The 23,986-nt window shown below is 39.2% G+C and overlaps 2 protein-coding genes across 3 annotated transcripts in view; one reads left to right on the forward strand and one right to left on the reverse strand.

Annotated features, from left to right (window-relative positions):
- The window catches only part of nhej1 (nonhomologous end-joining factor 1), a 44,492-nt gene that overhangs the window by 16,551 nt on the left and 3,955 nt on the right, over window positions 1–23,986 (reverse strand). For both annotated transcript variants that reach the window (XM_062042513.1, XM_062042504.1), the window contains exons 2-5: window positions 22,624–22,841; window positions 18,476–18,697; window positions 13,775–13,913; window positions 13,593–13,651 (exon numbers count right to left, since the gene is read on the reverse strand). In XM_062042513.1, the coding sequence (XP_061898497.1) occupies window positions 13,593–13,651; window positions 13,775–13,913; window positions 18,476–18,697; window positions 22,624–22,809 (606 nt within the window). In that variant the 5' untranslated portion in view covers window positions 22,810–22,841. The remainder of the gene's footprint in view (window positions 1–13,592; window positions 13,652–13,774; window positions 13,914–18,475; window positions 18,698–22,623; window positions 22,842–23,986) is intronic.
- On the forward strand, window positions 23,044–23,586 carry LOC133646078 (MARCO-like protein). Its single transcript, XM_062041077.1, is given in 4 exon segments — window positions 23,044–23,049; window positions 23,134–23,201; window positions 23,327–23,363; window positions 23,431–23,586. Coding segments are annotated over 4 exon segments (267 nt in total).

Below are 23,986 nucleotides of genomic sequence, written 5' to 3' on the forward strand. Positions count from 1 at the left end.
GTCATACTTGATCATTTCGCGATATTGCCATATTTTTGCTGAAAGGATTTAGTACAGAAAATCGACGATAAAGTTCGCAACTTTTGCTCGCTGATAAAAAAAAGCCTTGCCTGTAGCGGAAGTAGCGTGACGTCACAGGAGCTAGTATTCCTCACAATTCCCCGTTGTTTACAATGGAGCGAGAGAGATTCGGACCGAGAAAGTGATGATTACCCCATTAATTTGAGCGAGGATGAAAGATTCGTAGATGAGGAACGTTACAGTGAAGGACTAGAGTGCAGTGCAGGACGTATCTTTTTTCACTCTGACCGTAACTTAGGTACAAGCTGGCTCATTGGATTCCACACTCTCTCCTTTTTCTATTGTGGATCACGGATTTGTATTTTAAACCACCTGGGATACTATATCCTCTTGAAAATGAGAGTCGAGAACGCGAAATGGACATTTGGGTGCCTTTTATCTCCACGACAATACATCGGCGAAATGCTTTAGCTACGAGCTAACATGATAGCATCTTGCTTTAACTGCATATAGAAACAAAAAAATAAGCCCCTGACTGGAAGGATAGATAGAAAATCAACAATACTATTAAACCGTGGACATGTAAATACACGGTTAATGCTTTCCAGGCTGGCGAAGGTTAACAATGCTGTGCTAACGACGCCATTGAAGCTAACTTAGCAACTTAGCAACGGGACCTCACAGAGCTATGCTAAAAACATTAGCTCTCCACCTACGCCAGCCAGCCCTCATCTACTCATCAACACCCGTGCTCACCTGCGTTCCAGCGATCGGCAGAAGGACGAAGGACTTCACCCGATGTGTTTGGCGGCCCGGAGACGTAGGAAGTCAAGGTGAGGTCGGCGGCTAGCGCGGCTAGCGCTCCAACAAAGTCCTCCTGGTTGTGTTGCTGTAGTCCGCTGCTAATACACCGATCCCACCTACAACCGTCTTCTTTGCAGCCTTCATTGTTCATTAAACAAATTGCAAAAGATGTCCAGAACACTGTGGAATTATGAAATGAAAACAGAGCTTTTTGTATAGGATTCTACGGGGTACCATAACTTCCGTTACTCTGACTTCGTCACGCGCTTACGTCATCATACCGCGACGTTTCAGCCGGATATTTCCCGGGAAGTTTTAAATGTCACTTTATAAGTTAACCCGGCCGTATTGGCATGTGTTGCAATGTTAAGATTTCATCATTGATATATAAACTATCAGACTGCGTGGTCGCTAGTAGTGGCTTTCAGTAGGCCTTCAGGCATTTGTTGACAAAGTGGTGACCCTCGCCCCGTCCTTGTTTGTGAATGACTGAGCATTTCATGGAAGCTGCTTTTATACCCAATCATAGCACCCACCTGTTCCCAATTAGCCTGTTCACCTGTGGGATGTTCCAAATAAGTCTTTGACGAGCATTCCTCAACTTTCTCACTCTTTTTTGCCACTTGTGCCAGCTTTTTTGACTACATGTTGCAGGCATCAAATTCCAAATGAGCTAATATTTGCCAAAAAAAAAAGTTTACCAGTTCGAACGTTAAGTATCTTGTCTTTGCAGTCTATTCAATTGAATATAAGTTGAAAATGATTTACAAATCTGTCATAAAGGTTTTTTTTTTCGCAACTTACTGCGAGGATTGTTCTCCCGGGATGCAATCGGACTATTTCGGACAAGGCGTGAAGGTAAGAACATATTTAATTATTCAAAATCCTACACGTCACAAAAGACAAAAACAAAAGGAAAACGTGCCGTACGCACGAGAGGCTAAAAAACTTAACGCAGAAAATATAGACGTTAACACTTAGCATGAACTATGGCATAGCAAGAACAAAACTTACTGTAGTAAGAAACGAGCAGCATGAACTATGGTAACGCATGAAAACAAGCAATGACGCCAGGACGACTAACTGGCAAAGACAGGCTTAAATAATGGTCTCCTGATTAGAAACAGGTGTGTCCCGAACGCAAGAGGCAGGTGAAAATCATAAGTCGCCATGGAAACTAAAACAAACAAGGGTGCACAAAAACAGGAACTCATGGAGTCTTAAAACTAACAGAAAATAACAAAAACATGATCCAGACCACAGATCATGACAAAATCATTGTATTCTCTTTTTATTTACCATTTACACAACATGACAACTTCACTGCTTTTTGTAACTATTTTGGAGGGTTTCATTTGCTTCTAATGTCTCAACTAGGGTTGCAAAGGGGTGGAAAGTTTACCACGGAAAGTTAAGCTCGGGAAGTTTGGAAATATTGACCATTTTTTGATGATTCAAAGTTGGACAGCGTCCATGGGAATGAATGGGAATATGCCCAAATGCAGCTGAGAAAGGCTCCAGCACCCCCGCGACCCCAAAAAGGGACAAGTGGTAGAAAATGGATGGATGGATATGGGAATGAATGGGGAATTAGAACAATGATATATTATTGGGCACTTGTCTATATGCTGCTGCATCTTTGTGGCATACCTGACGTAGCTCTTTGCACAGTATTTGCAAATGTACACCGCCTTTCTGCCTACATTGGTTGGGGTGAAATGTCTCCACACATCAGATGGTGTACGTGACATTATTCTCTTTGTATTGATCTATTCTTGTAAAACACTAATGCAATGCCACACACAGATATAAATAAAATAGTCTTTAAAAATATTTGACTGATGGACACATGAATAGAAATAGGCTAGATGAATAAATGAACAGTCAATCAGCATGCTAAATCAAACTATAAGCTACATTCTTGTATGACAACAGAATGGCTAGCAGAACAGAAGGCGGAGGAAACTACACCTTTTGATTTAGTATTTGCTAGTTGAACTTTACACATCACAAAAAAGGTCAATTCGGATCGCTAACATTGTTAGCATAAATTAATGGGATTTAACATAGAGAAAATTAGCATCACGGATAACGGAGAAATATTTTGGGTTCATTATGAGACTGTGGTGGTACATAAACCTAGCTAGCTAGAGATATTGGCCCCAAAATCATTGAACAAGTACAGGAACAGCTAGCTAGCTTGAGTGGAAGTCTGCTGGAGTAGTTTACAGTCATACAGTAACAAGCAATTACACCTCTATTACACTTAAATACCATAGATCAAATATATTTACCCCAGTAATATCATCAACACTTACCAGTCCTTGGCCTCAAATACTAGTGTGGCCTCAATAGCCCTGCTGTAGTGTGTAGCATGCTGGCAATTATGTGATGGAGGAATGCACAGTGCAGGGTTGAAATTCTACTGAATTTGCATTAAATCAGGTTGTTTTAGCTAATAATCATGCTGCAAGATCTAGCATGTTGCATACAATGTTTATTCCCGTTAATTCCCATGGAAAGTTTCCAACTTTGAATATTCCCGGAATTTTGCAACCCTAGTCTCAACCCACAAACCGTTATAAAAGAGACTGTGGACCAACATTTGTGCAAAATGTATACAAAAGCATACCCAATACATAAAGTATTATCTCGACCTAAAGGAAGTGTACTGTATTTTTCGGATTATAAATCGCTCCGGAGTATAAATCGCACCGGCCGAAAATGCATAATAAAGAAGGAAAAAACATATATAAGTCACACTAGAGCAGGGGTCACCAACCTTTTTGAAAGCAAGAGCTACTTCTTGGGTAGTGATTAATGCGAAGGGCTACCAGTTTGATACACACTTCAATAAATTGCCAGAAATAGCCAATTTGCTCAATTTACCTTTAACTCTATGTTATTATTAATAATTAATGATATTTACACTTAATTGAACTGTTTAAAAGAGGAGAAAACACGAAAAAAAATGACAATTACATTTTGAAACATAGTTTATCTTCAATTTCGACTCTTTAAAATTCAAAATTCAACCAAAAAAATGAAGAGAAAAACTAGCTAATTCGTACGGAGCCCCTAAAGGGACATGGGAATTTTTTTTTTTTTAGACATGTATCTCGTGGCCACGAGAAAGTATCTCGTGGCCACGAGAAAGTTTCTCGTGGCCACGAGAAACTTTTTATAAAAAAAATAAAAAATAAATTAAAAAAATATATATATATTTTTTTTTTTTTTTTTTAATAAAAAGTTTCTCGTGGCCACGAGAAATTTTCTCGTGGCCACGAGAAAGCATTGGATGCGTGCTGATGGTTTAGTGTGTGTTAAAATGGCAGTTTAGGAGTTAATATGGCTGTATTTCCAGATAGGACTTTCCCCCATGTGTGTTGTGGCAAAATGTGAATGCTTGATTAGTAGGTGTGAGACAAACACTTTATCTTCCTGGTTATTGTAACGCTACGTGTTTGACATTATTTAAGACGTTATCATGCCCGGGAAAGGACAGTTTTCCTCTTCTGTGGCTGTGGGGGGTGGGCGTGGCTTGCGGACCTGCAGTGAAGCGGAGTGTGTCAGTTAGTCCCATGTTGATGTGATCAAACTTCTTTCTTGCTTGGAAGATACACACACAATTGTAACTGTTATTTCTTCCTGCAAATAATAAATATGTACAACGTGTTTGGATGTATTCATTTATGTAAAATTGTCATTAAATGTAATATTGCCTGACAAAAAGTGATACGACGTACGTAATATTTTGATATTTACACATCGCATATTTACACACGCGCATCTGACTAGAATACCCTTATGTGCATTACATATATCAACATCAACTACCTACTGTACTGTTTACTTGTTGAAATACCCTTTTTAGAACAAATATCTACCCACATAATTTATATGTGTATATATAATATATATATATATGTGTATGTATGTATATGCATATATATATATGTATATGTATATATATATATATATATGCATATATATATATATATATATATATATATATATATAGATATATATATATATATATATATATATATATGCATATATATATATATATATATATATGCATATATATATATATATATATATATATATATATATGCATATACATACATACACGTATATATATATATATATATATATATATATATATATATGCATATACATACATACACGTATATATATATATGCATATATATATATATATATATATATATATATATATATATATATATATATATATATATATATATATATATATATATATATATATATATGCATATACATACATACACGTATATATATATATATGCATATACATACATACACGTATATATATATATGCATATATATATGCATATATATATATATATATATATATATATATATATATATATATATATATATATATATATATATATATATATATGCATATACATACATACACGTATATATATATATATGCATATATATATATATATATATATATATATATATATATATATATATATATATATATATATATATATATATATATATATATATATATACATACACATATATATATATATTATATATACACATATAAATTATGTGGGTAGATATTTGTTCTAAAAAGGGTATTTCAACAAGTAAACAGTACAGTAGGTAGTTGATGTTGATATATGTAATGCACATAAGGGTATTCTAGTCAGATGCGCGTGTGTAAATATGCGATGTGTAAATATCAAAATATTACGTACGTCGTATCACTTTTTGTCAGGCAATATTACATTTAATGACAATTTTACATAAATGAATACATCCAAACACGTTGTACATATTTATTATTTGCAGGAAGAAATAACAGTTACAATTGTGTGTGTATCTTCCAAGCAAGAAAGAAGTTTGATCACATCAACATGGGACTAACTGACACACTCCGCTTCACTGCAGGTCCGCAAGCCACGCCCACCCCCCACAGCCACAGAAGAGGAAAACTGTCCTTTCCCGGGCATGATAACGTCTTAAATAATGTCAAACACGTAGCGTTACAATAACCAGGAAGATAAAGTGTTTGTCTCACACCTACTAATCAAGCATTCACATTTTGCCACAACACACATGGGGGAAAGTCCTATCTGGAAATACAGCCATATTAACTCCTAAACTGCCATTTTAACACACACTAAACCATCAGCACGCATCCAATGCTTTCTCGTGGCCACGAGAAAGTTTCTCGTGGCCACGAGAAAGTTTCTCGTGCGCACGAGAAAGTTTCTCGTGGCCACGAGAAAGTTTCTCGTGGCCACGAGAAAGTTTCTCGTGGCCACGAGAAACTTTTTATTAAAAAGAAAAAAAAAAATATATATATATATATATATTTTTTTTTTTTTTATAAAAACTTTCTCGTGGCCACGAGAAAGTTTCTCGTGGCCACGAGATACATGTCTAAAAAAATAATAATTCCCATGTCCCTTTAGGGGCTCCGTAAATTCTAATCTTTTTAAAAAATTAAAAAAAAATCATTAGTAATTTTTTCTGATTAAGATTAATTTTAGAATTTTGATGACACGTTTTAAATACGTTAAAATCCAATCTGCACTTTGTTAGAATATATAACAAATTGGACCAAGCTATATTTCTAACAATGACAAATCATTATTTCTTCTAGATTTTCCAGAACAAAAATTTTAAAAGAAATTCAAAAGACTTTGAAATAAGATTTACATTTGATTCTACAGATTTTCTAGATTTGCCAAAATAATTTTTTTGAATTTTAATCATAATAAGTTTGAAGAAATATTTCACAAATATTCTTCGTCGGAAAAACAGAAGCTAAAATTAAGAATTAAATTAAAATGTATTTATTAATCTTTACAATAAAAAAATAAATTTACTTGAAGATTGATTTAAATTGTCAGGAAAGAAGAGGAAGGAATTTAAAAGGTAAAAAGGTATATGTGTTTAAAAATCCTAAAAACATTTTTAAGGTTGTATTTTTTCTCTAAAATTGTCTTTCTGAAAGTTATAAGAAGCAAAGTAAAAAAAAAAAAAGAATTTATTCAAACAAGTGAAGACCAAGTCTTTAAAATATTTTCTTGGATTTTCAAATTCTATTTGAGTTTTGTCTCTCTTAGAATTAAACATGTTGGGCAAAGCGAGACCAGCTTGCTAGTAAATAAATAAAATGTAAAAAATAGAGGCAGCTCACTGGTAAGTGCTGCTATTTGAGCTATTTTTAGAACAGGCCGGCGGGCTACTCATCTGGTCCTTACGGGCTACCTGGTGCCCGCGGGCACCGCGTTGGTGACCCCTGCACTAGACTGTAAGTCGTATTTTTTGGGGAAATGTATTAATTCACCCATTTGTGAATTCGTTCCTCGAGCTGTGGCCACCTAGCTTTTAGCCCGCGATTAGCTTTTTTAGTTTTCTTCATTTCAGTAAGAGTAGCCTCTGCTCTTCGCCAGTCCCTTACAAGTTTCTCGCTTACTGCAAACTTTCTTTCTGCTGCTCGATCGCCGTTCTCTGCTGCATATTTCACTACGTCCAGCTTGTAACCTGCAGTATATGATTTCCTTTTCGCTGCCATTTTTGTTCAGCCCTTCTCAGTTTTTATAAGTTACCGCCAATGTTGAAATGATCAATTTTCCTAGGTACGGAAGTAGTAGCAGGTAGCATCTTTTTTTTTTCACAATGCACTTCTGCCATGACCCGCCCCCACCGAATTGTTATTGGTTGACGTGTGTGTGTGTGACGATTGCTGATATACGTCTAGTCTTTTACGTGAATAACATAAATAATATTATTTGATATTTTACAGTAATGTGTTAATACTTTCACACATAAGTCGCTCCAGAGTATAAATCGCACCCCCGGCCAAACTATGAAAAAAACTGCGATTTATAATCCGAAAAATACGGTATTCTACCCTATCGCATACTTGCCAACCTTGAGACCTCCAATATCGGGAGGTGGGGGGGGGGGGGGGTGGGGGTTGGTTGGGGCGTGGCTAAGGGCGTGGTTAAGAGGAGAGTATATTTACAGCTACAATTCACCAAATCAAGTATTTCATATATATATATATATATATATATATATATATATATATATATATATATATATATATATATATATATATATATATATATATATATATATGAAATACTTGACTTTCAGTGAATTCTAGCTATATATATATTTTTTTTAATTTTATTATACATATAAATAAAATACATACTTGAATTTCAGTGTTCTGCAGGCTATCCAGTAGGTGGCAGTATTGTTCTGTTTAAGAGTGTCACAACCATACTTGCCAACCCTCCCGTTTTTAGCGGGAGAATCCCGGTATTCAGCGCCTCTTCCGACAACCTCCCGGCAGAGATTTTCTCCCGACAAACTCCCGGTATTCAGCCGGAGCTGGAGGCCACGCCCCCTCCAGCTCAATGCGGACCTGAGACTGAGTGGGGACAGCCTGTTTTCACGTCCGCTTTCCCACAATAAGCTTGCCTGCCCAATGAACGGAGAAGTTAAATAGGACAATACTGCCATCTAAAGGATAGCCAATGAAACACTGAAATTCAAGTTTTTTTTTTTTTCTATGTAAATAAAATAAATATATATATATATATATATATATATATATATATATATATATATATATATATATATATATATATATATATATATATGAAATACTCGAGTTGGTGAATTCTAGCTGTAAATAACCACGCCCCCAAACACGCCCCCGACCAAGCCCCCCTCACCCCCTACCCCCCACCTCCCGATATTGGAGGTCTCAAGGTTAGCAAGTATGGTCACAACATTGCTGTTTATGGCAGACGAACTGCTTTACGGTAGACTAAACGTGACGTGTGTTGTTGTGTGTTGTTACCCGCGCTGGGAGGACGTTAATGAAACTGCCTAACAATAAACCCACATAAGAAACCAAGAACTCTCTCTCCTTGTTGTGCACTCTACTCTCTAAAAGCCGTAGATGTTATGGGGCAGGCAAGCTGCTGGGAAAGCGGACGTGAGAACAGGCTGTCCCCACTCAGGTCCGCATTGAGCTGGAGGGGGCGTGGCCTCCAGCTCCGGCTGAATACCGGGAGTTTGTCGGGAGAAAATCTCTGCTGGGAGGTTGTCGGGAGAGGCGCTGAATACCGGGATTCTCCCGCTAAAAACGGGAGGGTTGGCAAGTATGTCCTATCGTCATCAGCGATGGTTTCTTCACTGGTTCCATGTTTTCACTAAAGACAGTTTCTCATTGAGTTTGGAGGACTCTAGTCAACAAACTAGAAAAACATTCAACTTCCACAACAACAACAACAACAAGTCTTGACAACATCAGTCCTTCTCGTTCCTCGCTATTGTTATGAGTGTGGAACATTCCCCGGTGGTGACATTTTGATACGGAGAGGACAACCGAGGGTCTGCAGCAAAAACACCCAACTATCCTATAAAAGCAGTCATGTGCGTCACAGCTCAATGTACGGCCACAATGAGGGCCTCAGGGAGGCTGGTGGGAGCCCAAACGTGGGTGTGGACAAGCGGGGGCGCAGGCTAATTCAAACCAAGTCAATGTTGAAGTGTGGCGACAGAGTGGAAGGGGCTTGAGAGGAAGACCGCAGGCCGCTGTTCCATCGTGGTCACCGCGGGGAAGGAAACGTGGTGGAGAAGGACACCGACACACAGAAGTCATTTGTGTGCAGGCAGGTAAACACGTATCAGCAGCAACAGTCAGGCAAGTGTCAAAAGGTGATTCACTAATGACCGCAGCCTCGTTCACACTTGAGTCAAATGCAGCGTTGACGCTCGCGGGGAAAACAAGAAAGAAAAAAGCACAAGGACGTGTAAAGAGTTGACCTGGGTCAACATTACACACACTCGTTAAATACTTTCCCCTGCATGCACTCACACACCGAGCTAAATCTGGTGTGTGATTCCCTCTTTAATAACCCTCTGATTTCAGTCCGGCCTGAAGGCGGCCTCGTCACAGCCCGGTGGAATTTGCCACCAGAAATGACCAGCATACGGTCACGCCTTCTTCTTCACCCTACAACTGCACCACCGAGTCTTGGGACAAAAGCAGCCGACTTGCTACCAAGTGGGATTGACTATACCAGTCTTTTTCAACCTTTTTTCAGCCAAGGCACATTTTTTGCGTTGAATAAATGCGGAGGCACACCACCAGCAGAAATCATTCAAAAATGAAACTCAGTTGACAGTAAAAAGTTTTCGCAATTAAAGTTAAAGTAGCAATGATTGTCACACACACACACTAGGTGTGGTGAAATGTGTCCTCTGCATTTGACCCATCCCCTTGGTCACCCCCTGGGAGGTGAGGGGAGTAGTGGGCAGCAGCGGTGCTGCGCCCGGGAGTCAATTTTGGTGATTTAACCCCCAATTCCAACCCTTGATGCTGAGTGCTAAGCAGGGAAGTAATGAGTTCCATTATTAAAGTCTTTGTTATGACTCGGCCGGGGTTTGAACTCACAACCTACCCATCTCAGGGCGGACATTTTAACCACTTGGCCACTGAGTAGGTTTGATATGACTTTAAAGTGTAGTGGATTGTCCGAAGCTTAAACAGGCAACAAAAGTAGTTTAGTACAACAAATTTTATTTACCCATTATCAGAAGTGCAGGTTGAATTAAGTTGGCCGTGCAGACAGACCACAAGTTACTCCGGAGCAAACAAGACACACACAAGCCAAAATCACTGTCGAGTTCCGGTCTTCTGCCATTTTTTATATGTCTTTTGTGCGTCATTGTTTGTTATCTAAATGCATCAATGTCTTGTTGTTTTTCCTATCTGTTCCATAACAACTCGAATCCTTTAGACAGTCAACACATTCTGTAGACAGGTTGGCACGACTTAATATTCACTTTTGTCCCACCACTGGTCCATTCAATGGCACAAAATACAAGAGAATTGAAAATGAGCGGACATTCTTAAAAGACAAGAAATATAGGTCAAAAGGTCAGAAATTCTACGACAAAAGCACAACCAAACATGCATCACTATACTGTAGCTCTTGTCTCAAAGTAGGTGTACTGTCACCACCTGTCACATCACATCATGACTTATTTGGACTTTTTTGCTGTTTTCCTGTGTGTACACTGCAAAAAGCCAGTGTTCAACAACAAGAAAAAAAATACAAAAACTAGGGGTATTTTATTTGAACTACCGTAATTTCCAGACTATAAGCCGCTACTTTTCCCCCTCGTTCTGGTCCCTGCGGCTTATACAAGGGTGCGGCTTATATACGGCCTGTTCTTCTCCGACACCGACGAAGAGGATTTCGGTGGTTTTAGTACGCAGGAAGAAGACGATGACACAATGATTAAAGACTGACTTTTCATATACCGGTAGGCTGATTATTTTGATAACGTACAGGTGAGCACTTTGTATTACTTTGCACCGTTGTATTATTTGTACTCTGCACGAATGCTGTTCGCCATGTCAAAGATGTGAAAGTTTGATTGAATGATTGAAAGATTTATTGTTAATAAATGGGACGCTTTGCGTTCCCAAACAGTCATCTCTGTCCCGACAATCCCCTCCGTGGTAGCAGGAACCCCTATATACTACGCTAATTACACATCAAAACCCTGCGGCTTATAGTCGGGTGCGGCTTATATATGGAACAATCTGTATTTTCCCCTAAATTTAGCTGGTGCGGCTTATAGTCAGGTGCGGCTTATAGTCAGGTGCGGCTTATAGTCCGGAAATTACGGTAAGCAAAATTATCTGCCAATAGAACAAGAAATTGTGGCTTCACAAGACTTTCCAAAACAAGTAAAATTAGCTAGCCTCAATGAACCCAAACATACCTTAAAATAAGTATATTCTCACTATTAACAACTGTACTACTATATGAGTACATATTTTCTATTGTTTCATTGAAAATAAAACAGCAAAGTCCATTTGGCTGTCATCTGTTTGAATTATGAGACACAATTGTGTCAAAGTCATGATTTTTTTTTTCATGCTTGAAATAAGAAATGATGACTTTGAAAAAGTAGTTTTCTACTTGTGAGTGTTGATGACACAGCTTTGCAACAGTTGATATTCTAGTTTCAAGCATGTTTTACTCAATATAGCTCATCAAATCTCAGCAACAAGCTGTAATATCTTACTGACATCATTTAGGAGCAAAACACTTAAAACAAGTAAAACACTCTAACATCAAATCTGCTTAGTGAGAAGAATTATCATATCAGACAGAAAATAAGCAAAATATCACCCTTATTTGAGATATTTCATCTTACTTAGATTGCAGTTTTTGCAGTGTAGTGTAGGGCTGCAACAACTAATCGATTAAATCGATTAAAATCGATTATTAAAATAGTTGCCAATTAATTTAGTCCTCCATTCGTTGTATCTATGCTATGCGCAGAGGTTTTTTTGTTTGTTTTTTTAAATAATTTTTTTTTTTTACCAAACCTTTATTTATAAACTGCAACATTTACAAACAGCTGAGAAACAATAATCAAAATAAGTATGGTGCCAGTATGCTGTTTTTTTCCCAATAAAATACTGGATAGGATAGAAATGTAGTTTGTCTCTTTTATCCGATTATTAATCGATTAATCGAAGTAACAATCGACAGATTAATTGATTATCAAATTAATCGTTAGTTGCAGCCCTAGTGTAGTGTTTTACTTCTTGTCTTGCGCTCCTATTTTGGTGGCTTTTTCTCATTTTCTGGTATTTTCCTGTAGCAGTTTCACGTCTTCCTTTGAGTGATATTTCCCGCATCTACTTTGTTTTAGCAATCAACAATATTTCACTTGTTTTTATCCTTCTTTGTGGGGACATTGTTGATTGTCATGTCATGTTCGGATGTACATTGTGGACGCCGTCTTTGCTCCACAGTAAGTCTTTGCTGTCGTCCAGCGTTCTGTTTACTTTATAGCCAGTTTCAGTTTTAGGTCCATTCTGCACAGCCTTCCCTAAGCTTCAATGCCTTTTCTTAGGGGCGCTCAACTTTTGTTTATTTTTGGTTTAAGCATTAGACACCTTTTTACCTGCACGCTGCCTCCCGCTGTTTCCCACATCTACAAAGCAATTAGCTACCTGCTGCCACCTACTGATATGGAAGAGTATTACACGGTTAGTCTGCCGAGCTCTAGACAGCACCGACACTCAACAACAACACATCATTTGCAGACTATAATTACTGCTTTGCAAACAATATTTTTAACCCAAATAGGTGAAATTAGATAACCTGCCACGGCACACCAGACTGTATCTCACGGCACACTAGTGTGCCGCGGCGCAGTGGTTGAAAAACACTGGACTATACTGTTACTCCAGAAGAGTCTACCACTGAAGTATCCTGATAATAATGCAAGACCACGGTTTACCATTTGTCCAAACACAACTGAGCTCATAAAACGGACTTTTGAGTGTCATTAAAATTGAAACATCAAGGCAGACACACCTTGGACATTCCTCAGGTAGATATGAAAAGCTAAGTCTCATACACACACACACACACACGCACACACACACACACACACACACACACACGCACACACAAGAGTCAGGGGTCAACAAAGGCATAGATGAGAAATTCCACAACTGAGTACAGTCAACACACCAGCTAGCTGCTAAAGAGTGGAGGCAAAGAGACACCAGAGGGTTGTAGCATGAGCCTTGTGGACAGAACACAACACAACAGTATTGTCACATGTGTGTGTGTGTGTGTGTGTGTGTGTGTGTGTGTGTGTGTGTGTGTGTGTGTGTGTGTGTGTGTATGACCTCTCACCTTTGCCAAGAAGCGGCCTCTGTAGGTGTGTGGTTCAAAATGGTCGGTCTGCAAGCGGGCTGCGAACAAGAAGAAACAATTGGTGTTGTGTCACAGACAATCACAGAATGTTCACACAAAAGAGAGCAAAGGTTATTCCAAATTGATATTAAAGCACATTATTAGGTATGGTATCGGTATACCTCTGCTGAGAGTGGCTCCATTCTCCTTGTAATCCTGGATCTCAGCATCCTTCCTGACCAGTAAACCTTCCAACTGCTCCACTTGCTGGTGCAGCACATGGCTCATGGACAGCAGGGGGCGCACAAGGTGAAGACACACCTTTCAGAGAATCATAGTGTATGTGTTGGGCATGTTTCTAAAAAATCACACTGTAGCAGCATCAAAGTGACAGTTCACAAATGATACTGTCTTAACTTTTCAATGAAATGTCGCACTTTTACACTCTATTTGGGTTAGCTTTCAAAATAAAAATAAGTTGCTAAAAGCTAAAAAAAAAAAAAAAAGACTGACTTTTATTTCAGAAGATGTTTTTTATGGCCAAATAATGTTAGTTCCATCCATTTTCTTCCGCTTATCCGAGGTGGGGTCACGGGGGCAGCAGCCTAAGCAGGGAAGCCCAGACTTCCCTCTCCCCAGCCACTTGGTCCAGTTCCTCCCGGGGGATCCCGAGGCGTTCCCAGGCCAGCCGGGAGACATAGTCTACCCAACGTGTCCTGGGTCTTCCCCGTGTCCTACTACCGGTCGGACGTGCCCTAAACACCTCCCTAGGGAGGTGTTCGGGTGGCATCCTGACCAGATGCCCGAACCACCTCATCTGGCTCCTCTCCATGTGGAGGAACAGCGGCTTTACTTTGAGCTCCTCCCGGATGGCAGAGCTTCTCACCCTATCTCTAAGGGAGAGACCCGCCACCCGGCGGAGGAAACTCATTTGGGCCGCTTGTACCCGTGATCTTGTCCTTTCGGTCATAACCCAAAGCTCATGACCATAGGTGAGGATGGGAACGTACACTACCGTCCAAAAGTTTGGGGTCACATGTAAATGTCCTTATTTTTGAAGGAAAAGCACTGTACTTTTCAATGAAGATAACTTTAAACTAGTCTTAACTTTACAGAAATACACTCTATACATTGCTAATGTGCTAAATGACTATTGTAGCTGCAAATGTCTGCTTTTTGGTGCAATATCTACATAGGTGTATAGAGGCCCATTTCCAGCAACTATCACTCCAGTGTTCTAATGGTACAATGTGTTTGCTCATTGGCTCAGAAGGCTAATTGATGATTAGAAAACCCTTGTGCAATCATGTTCACACATCTGAAAACACTTTAGCTCGTTACAGAAGCTACAAAACTGACCTTCCTTTGAGCAGATTGAGTTTCTGGAGCATCACATTTGTGGGGTCAATTAAACGCTCAAAATGGCCCGAAAAAGAGAACTTTCATCTGAAACTCGACAGTCTATTCTTGTTCTTAGAAATGAAGGCTATTCCACAAAATTGTTTGGGTGACCCCAAACTTTTGAACGGTAGTGTAGATCGAGCGGTAAATTGAGAGCTTTGCCTTCCGGCTCAGCTCCTTCTTCACCAAAACGGATTGATACAGCGTCCGCATCTTGGACGACGCCGCACCGATCCGCCTGTCGATCTCACCATCCACTCTTCCCTCACTCGTGAACAAGACTCCGAGGTACTTGAACTCCTCCACTTGGGGCAAGATCTCCTCCCCAACCCGGAGATGGCCCTCCACCCTTTTCCGGGCGAGAACCATGGACTCGGACTTGGAGGTGCTGATTCTCATCCCAGTCGCTTCACACTCGGCTGCGAACCGATCCAGTGAGAGCTGAAGATCCTGGCCAGATGAAGCCATCAGGACCACATCATCTGCAAAAAGCAGAGACCTAATCCTGCAGCCACCAAACCAGATCTCCTCAACGCCTTGACTGCACCTAGAAATTCTGTCCATAAAAGTTATGAACAGAATGGGTGACCAAGGGCAGCCTTGGTGGAGTCCAACCCTCACTGGAAACTGGTCCGACTTACTGCCGGCAATGCGGACCAAGTTCTGACACTGATCATACAGGGGGTGGACCGCCACAATCAGACAGTCCGATACCCCATACTCTCTGAGCACTCCCCACAGGACTTCCCGAGGGACACGGTCGAAAGTCTTCTCCAAGTCCACAAAGCACATGTAGACTGGTTGGGCAAACTCCCATTTGGCCATATTAGTTATGGCCAAATAATGTTAGTTCTGTCAATTCAACATTTGGCAAAATAAACCATCAATAAAAATCAAACAATCAAACATATAAAATGATACAGTAAATCCAAAAGGGTGCATAAGTAGAAAAAAAAAGTTTTGAACAAGAATCTTCAAAAATGTGTTGCAAAAGCTAAATTGTAGATTACACTATATTTACCTATACCATAACCTGCTCAGTGGCCTAGTGGTTAGAGTGTTCGCCCTGAGATGGGTAGGTCGTGAGTTCAAACCCCGGCCGAGTCATACCAAAGCCTATACAAATGGGAGCCATTACCTCCCTGCTTGGCACTCAGCATCAAGGCTTGGAATTGGGGGTTAAATCACCAAAAATGATTCCCGGGCACAACCACCACTGCTGCTCACTGCTCCCCTCACCTCCCGGGGGTGGAACAAGGGGATGGGTCAAATGCAGAGAATAATTTCACCACACCTGGTGTGTGTGTGTGACTATCAGTGGTACTTTTAACTTGATATGTATTTACTACATGCTTATTAACATAATGATTGACATCACAACCAATAAGTGGTGCTGCTTTAATGACTGACATACAGTACAGGCCACACCTTCTCCTCACTCAGTGCGTTTTCTTTATGTTCATGACTATTTTACATTGTAAGATTTGTCAAAACTATGACACCTGTGAAGTGGAAACCATTTCAGGTGACTACCTCTTGAAGCTCATGGAGAGAATGCCAAGAGTGTGCACAGCAGTAATCGGAGCAAAGGGTGGCTATCTTGAAGAAATTAGAATATAAAACATGTTTTCGGTTATTTCACCTTTTTTTGTTAAGTACATAAGTCCACATGTGTTCATTCATAGTTTTGATGTGACAATCTATCATGTAAGTAGTCATGAACATAAAGAAAACACATTGAATGAGAAGAAGGTGTGTACAAACTTTTGGCCTGTATTCTATATTTTCACCAATAATCTCCAGTGTTTCCCATAAACTGCCAAGATACCTGTGGCGGTGGGGGCGTGGCTATGGGCGTGGTCACCATGACATCATCGAGTAATTTGCATAATTTACTACAATGATATGATTTTCTCTAAAAAGGCTCAAAAAATGTATACTTACTAATGAATAATAACAGTTTTGTTTTAAACGTCCATCCATCCATCCATCCATCCATCCATCCATCCATTTTACAATATAATTACACGAGGAACACTTTATATACATATTTATATACAGATTTGAACAATAAGTTATTCACTGAAATATATTTATTAATTGTGGTTCTTACAAAAAATATATCTTATAAAATATAAAAGCTAAAATTAGGGATGTCCGATAATATCGGCCGATAAATGCGTTAAAATGTAATATCGGAAATTATCGGTATCGTTTTTTTTATTATCTGTATCGTTTTTTATTTTATTTTAATTTTTTTATTAAATCAACATAAAAAACACAAGATACACTTACAATTAGTGCACCAACCCAAAAAACCTCCCTCCCCCATTTCTTTCTGTTATCAATATTCTGGTTCCTACATTATATATCAAAATATATATCAATACAGTCTGCAAGGGATACAGTCCGTAAGCACACATGATTGTGCGTGCTGCTGCTCCACTAATAGTACTAACCTTTAACACTTAATTTTACTCATTTTCATTAATTACTAGTTTCTATGTAACTGTTTTTATATTGTTTTACTTTCTTTTTTATTCAAGAAAATGTTTTTAATTTAGTTATCTTATTTTATTTATTTATTTAAAAAGTACCTTATCTTCACCATACCTGGTTGTCCAAATTAGGCATAATAATGTGTTAATTCCACGACTGCATATATCGGTTGATATCGGTATCGGTTAATATCAGTATCGGTAATTAAAGAGTTGGACAATATCGGAATATCGGATATCGGCAAAAAGCCATTATCGGACATCCCTAGCTAAAATGTCTCTTAAAACTCTGCCCCTTTAATTAGTGCATACTAAATAATTTAACTTTAGCCTACTACTACAACCATATTATTTACCAGCAACATAAAGTGAAACAGAGGCAGAGGTGTCCTGCCACAGTCAGTAACAAATAAACAGAAAACAGTAGTGGTGGTAGATAGACACAGAGCTTCGTCAAACATCTGATCCACTGAACAAAGACCTCCAAAAATCTTGATCCTACACTTCTCTTTTGTAAAGTAAATCTGAACAGCCAATAGGCATCTACATCTGCTATACGATTTGCCTGAGAAGCTGGACAAGACAAAAAATACATAAAAAAATAAAATTAAAAAAAATAAAAATAAAAATTATTTGTGGCGGCCTTAATTCTTTCGTGGCGGGCCGCCACGAATAAATGAATGTGTGGGAAACACTGATCTCTGAAAGGACGAGGGACTTAAACAGAAGCTAACTCACTGCAATCATTTGTGCACAAAAATTCTTTTTTTTTTACAAAAAAAGCAGTGTCAATGCGATTGTTACAAGTAATATTACTACAATTGGTAGTTATTGTAATTACATAACTCCATCCATCCATTTTCTACCGCTTATCCCTTTCGGGGCCGCGGGGGGTGCAATCTTTTGTAACTTAATAATGTTCAACACTTATAGCTCTCATTCTTTCACATTGTCAAGACTTTCAAAATAAAATGCAGATGGTACCACAGCAATGGGGGCGGGGGTGCAGCGAAACTCCCAGTAGAAGGGCAGCCCGGCCAGTTTGCTCTTCAGCCTCAGGACCATGTCGGCGCTGTCGAGTCGCGTCAAAGAGACGTGGGCGTCGCCTTCACGTGGCTGCCCGCTGCCCGACAGGCAGGGTTGAATCACCTCGCACAGGTGAGCGAAGAATGCTTTGACCGGGGCTTGCAGACGCTTGTTCAGCTCCTGGAATAATAAGTCATTTGTCAAACGACAAACAGCAACTTTGCAAAAACTTCATTGGAAACAAAATTATACATTGATTTATAAAAGCAATAATCAAATATAAAATAACATAATATTCAATTAGGGCTGTGCCATACCACATTGTGCAACTTGTTTGACTAGGACAGGGGTCTGCAACCCGCGGCTCCGGAGCCGCATGCGGCTCTTTGACCACTCTGATGCGGCTCAGCTGCATACTTGCTGACCCCCCGATTTTCCCAGGAGACTTATGGATCTCAGTGCCTCTCTAAGAAAACTCCAAGGGCAATTATAATCCTATTTTCACTCTAATTACTAAACAAAGGGCGTGCCCTAAATGCACTGCAGTAATTGTCCTCTATAGCATTTACAAACAGCGTGCCAGCCCGGCCACATGTTGTATGTAGCTTTTACTTGCACACGTAGGAGACAGCAAAGCATACTTACTCATCAGCCACACAGCTTACACTGACGGTAGTGTAACACAACACAACCAATACCCAGAATCCCATGCAGCCCTAACTCTTCCGGTCTAGATTATACACCCCCGCTACCACCAAACCCCCCCCACACATCAACCCTCCCCCCCTCCGTGCGTCGGTTGAGCGGAAGAGTTAGGGCTGCATGGGATTCTGGGTATTTGTTGTGTTGTGTTTATGTTGTGTTACAGTGCAGATGTTCTCCAGAAATGTGTTTGTCATTCTTTTTTGGTGTGGGTTCAAAGTGTGGCGCATATTTGTAACGTAACAGTGTTAAAGTTGTTTTTGTACGGCTACCGTCAGTGTAAGCTGTGTGGCTGTTGAACTAGTACGCCTTGCTGTCACTTACGTGAGCAAGCTGAAGCTGCATTCTACATGTGGTCGAGCAGGTACGCTGTTTGGGCAGACTGTAGAGGGCGCCAAAAGCAGTGCCATCACGCCCTGATATTCGGGAGTCTCCCGGAATTAATGAGAGGATTGGCAAGTATGACGCTATCAAGCGCCATTCATTCAAAACTCGCGGGCCGCACTAACATCAAATTTCTATATTAAGGTGCGTGCCGGTGCGTGTGTCAGAGACCCCTGGTTAACATAGCACAAAGCAATTTAAGCTTTGTATGCGGTGTTTTTCATTTTAAAAAAATTTTTGTGGCTCCCATTATTTTCTTTAATTTGTGAAACTTGCCAAAATGGCTCTTTGAGTGGTAAAGGTTGCCGACCCCTGGACTAGGAGAGTACAATTAGGCCATGGAGTACAAACCCTCTCTTGTAGGATGGCTTCTTTTAATGCCTGTTAACTAAATGTTGCCTTAGAACAGGGCTTGGCAACCCGTGGCTCTTTAGCGCCGCCTTAGTGGCTCCCTGGAGCTTTTTCAAAAATGTATGAAAATTGAAAAAGATGAGGGGAAAAAAACATTTTTTTCTTTTAATATGTTTTCTGTAAGACAAACATCCCTAATTGTTAGAAATCTCACTGTTTATGTTCAACATGCTTCACCGATGAGAGGATTTGGCAAGCGCCGTTTTGTCCTACTAATTTTTGCTGTCCCTGAACTCACTGTAGTTTGTTTACGGGCACAACTTTCTCCGACGCTGCCACAGAAAGACGTGTTTATGCCACTCCTTTGTCTCATGTTGTACACCAAACCTTTTATGCTGTGCGTGAATGCACAAATATGAGTTTTGTTGATGTTTATGTTGGAGTGCTAATCATGCATATTTGGATAGAGCATGACAGCAAGCTCATCCATGCTAACATGCTATTGAGGCTAGCTGTATGTACATATTGCGTCATTAAGCCTCGTTTGTAGCTATATTTGAGCTCATTTTATTTCCTTTACTTATGTCCTCTGTGTTTTAATTTATATTTGCATGTCTCATGACTCTGTATGTAATATTGGCTGCATTTCTGATAGTTGTTTGTGTGCCATTATAGACCCTAGAAAACTTTACCCAGCTTGCAACGATTGTAATAAATCCATTAGAAGAAGAAAGCCTCTAACTTGGACACCACATTTATACCTTTGGTCATTCTAAGACAGTCTTTTCCAGGAGTTATCTCACCCTCTGAGAAGTTGTACTAATGTTTTCCAATGTTGTACAAATGTGTACAATAAATATTACATTTCAACATTTCTGTCAACTAAGATTTGCGTCAGCCTGCGACACTAAGTCATTTTGATAGTAGGCTAATATAGACACTTACATCATGTGTTGCCTTCATTACAACACTTATATAAGAATTTTAAAGTCATTTTGATAGTAGGCTAATATAGCTAATATAGACACTTACATCATGTGTTGCCTTCATTACAACACTTATATAAGACTTTTAAAGTCATTTTGATAGTAGGCTAATATAGCCAATATAGACACTTACATCATGTGTTGCCTTCATTATAACACTTATATAAGACTTTTAAAGTCATTTTGATAGTAGGCTAATATAGACACATACACCATGTGTTGTCTTCATTATAACACTTATATAACACTTTTAAAGTCATTTTGATAGTAGGCTAATATAGCTAATATAGACACTTACATCATGTGTTGTCTTCATTATAACACTTATATAAGACTTTTAAAGTCATTTTGATAGTAGGCTAATATAGACACATCATGTGTTGTCTTCATTATAACACTTATATAAGACTTTTAAAGTCATTTTGATAGTAGGCTAATATAGCTAATATAGACACTTACATCATGTGTTGTCTTCATTATAACACTTATATAAGACTTTTAAAGTAATTTTGATAGTAAGCTAATATAACTAATATAGACACTTACATCATGTGTTGTCTTCATTATAACACTTATATAAGACGTTTAAAGTCATTTTGATAGTAGGCTAATATAGCTAATATAGACACTTACATCATGTGTTGTCTTCATTATAACACTTATATAAGACTTTTAAAGTCATTTTGATAGTAGGCTAATATAGCTAATATAGACACTTACATCATGTGTTGTCTTCATTATAACACTTATATAAGACTTTTAAAGTCATTTTGATAGTAGGCTAATATAGACACTTACATCATGTGTTGTCTTCATTATAACATTTATATAAGACTTTTAAAGTCATTTTGATAGTAGGCTAATATAGACACATACACCATGTGTTGTCTTCATTATAACACTTATATAAGACTTTTAAAGTCATTTTGATAGTAGGCTAATATAGCTAATATAGACACAACATGTGTTGTCTTATCATTATAACACTTATATAAGACTTTTAAAGTCATTTTGATAGTAGGCTAATATAGCTAATATAGACACTTACATCATGTGTTGTCTTCATTATAACACTTATATAAGACTTTTAAAGTCATTTTGATAGTAGGCTAATATAGCTAATATAGACACTTACATCATGTGTTGCCTTCATTATAACACTTATATAAAACTTTTAAAGTCATTTTGATAGTAGGCTAATATAACTAATATAGACACTTACATCATGTGTTGCCTTCATTATAACACTTATATAAGAGTTTTAATTTTGTGCGGCTCCATACAGATTTGTTTATTTTATTTTTTAACATTTTAGGTTGCCGAGTCCTGCATTAGAAGGACAAGAGTGTGCCATTTTAATTTTCTGCAGGCCAATGTACGTGATCTGGGATGAGGGTAGCCGTAGGTCACAGGGCAATGGTAACCAACATTTGTTGCCTGCGGTTAATTTTTGAACTTAACCGATGGTACATTGGCAGCCATTTGTTATTTATTCACAATATAATCTCAGGTCCTTCAATTTATGGTACTAAGGCACATGTTTTTGTAAAAGCATTGTTTAAATCTGCAATGATAATCAAAAATTAAATAAGATTACAGGCCTCCTAATCGAATCAAAATGTGAGGTGACTAAACATTCACACCACTAATTTACACACGGTAATTAATTCATCGCACTCGCACCTGCGCTCGCTTCTGGATGGCTGCTGAGTGCATGGTCTCCTCCCACACACAATGGAGGTCAGTCAGCAGGATGCTGCAACTGGTCTCCCCAAACCAACTCTTGGCGAGCAGACGGCAGCCATTGATGCTGACAGGAAGCCATGGACGTTCCAGGAGAACATCACAGGACACTCCGTTGGGCTCCATCCCCAAACACACTCGATGAGCGGGGTCTCAGGCTGCAGTTTTGGGACGTAGAGAATTGGTGACAGAATCGATTACAAAAAACAAACATCAAGAAGCAACAGCAAAAAGTGTTTTGGGTTTTCAATATTCTTTATGTGTCTTTGAATATCACATAAAACAATTCTAAATGGAAGTATTTATGTATTATACAGGCATCCCAGCTCTGCATCATACTCACGGTCACTGTCAGTGGCCATGCTAGTAACTTGGCTAGCATTAATTGTAGCGCTAGCCCTACTGCTTGCACCCTGATCCAAGGAAGAGAAACCTGGGTCCTGATCCAAGGAAGGGAAACCTGGGTCCTGATCCAAGGAAGAGAAACCTGGGTCCTGATCCAAGGAAGAGAAACCTGGGTCCTGATCCAAGGAAGAGAAACCTGGGTCCTGATCCAAGGAAGAGAAAACTGGGTCGTGATCCAAGGAAGAGAAACCTGGGTCCTGATCCAAGGAAGAGAAAACTGAGTCCTGATCCAAGGAAGAGAAACCTGGGTCCTGATCCAAGGAAGAAAAACCTGGGTCCTGATCCAAGGAAGAGAAACCTGGGTCCTGATCCAAGGAAGAGAAACCTGGGTCCTGATCCAAGGAAGAGAAACCTGGGTCCTGATCCAAGGAAGAGAAAACTGGGTCCTGATCCAAGGAAGAGAAACCTGGGTCCTGATCCAAGGAAGGGAAACCTGGGTCCTGATCAAAGGAAGAGAAACCTGGGTCCTGATCCAAGGAAGAGAAAACTGAGTCCTGATCCAAGGAAGAGAAACCTGGGTCCTGATCCAAGGAAGGGAAACCTGGGTCCTGATCCAAGGAAGGGGAAACTGAGTCCTGATCCAAGGAAGAGAAACCTGGGTCCTGATCCAAGGAAGGGAAACCTGGGTTGCTGTCACCGGCAGGGGCATCCTCCATTGTAGGCCTCCTGGTAGACACCCATGATGTCTCTCCGGGAACGGGGGGGATTTACTCTTTTTCCATTATTCCGGCGCAGGTATGGCTGTTTTCTATGAATACTAACTCGACATTAACAAGTAGCCTAATTGGTTGCTACACAACAGTTGAAACGCTGTGTCGGGAGAAGACTTGAGCGCGGGACAAGTATGAATGTCTATAGTATATTGGCTTTATCCAATAATCATACGAAATAAATGCAG

This window comes from Entelurus aequoreus, linkage group LG01 (genome assembly GCF_033978785.1).
Source record: "Entelurus aequoreus isolate RoL-2023_Sb linkage group LG01, RoL_Eaeq_v1.1, whole genome shotgun sequence".
NCBI lineage: Eukaryota > Metazoa > Chordata > Actinopteri > Syngnathiformes > Syngnathidae > Entelurus > Entelurus aequoreus.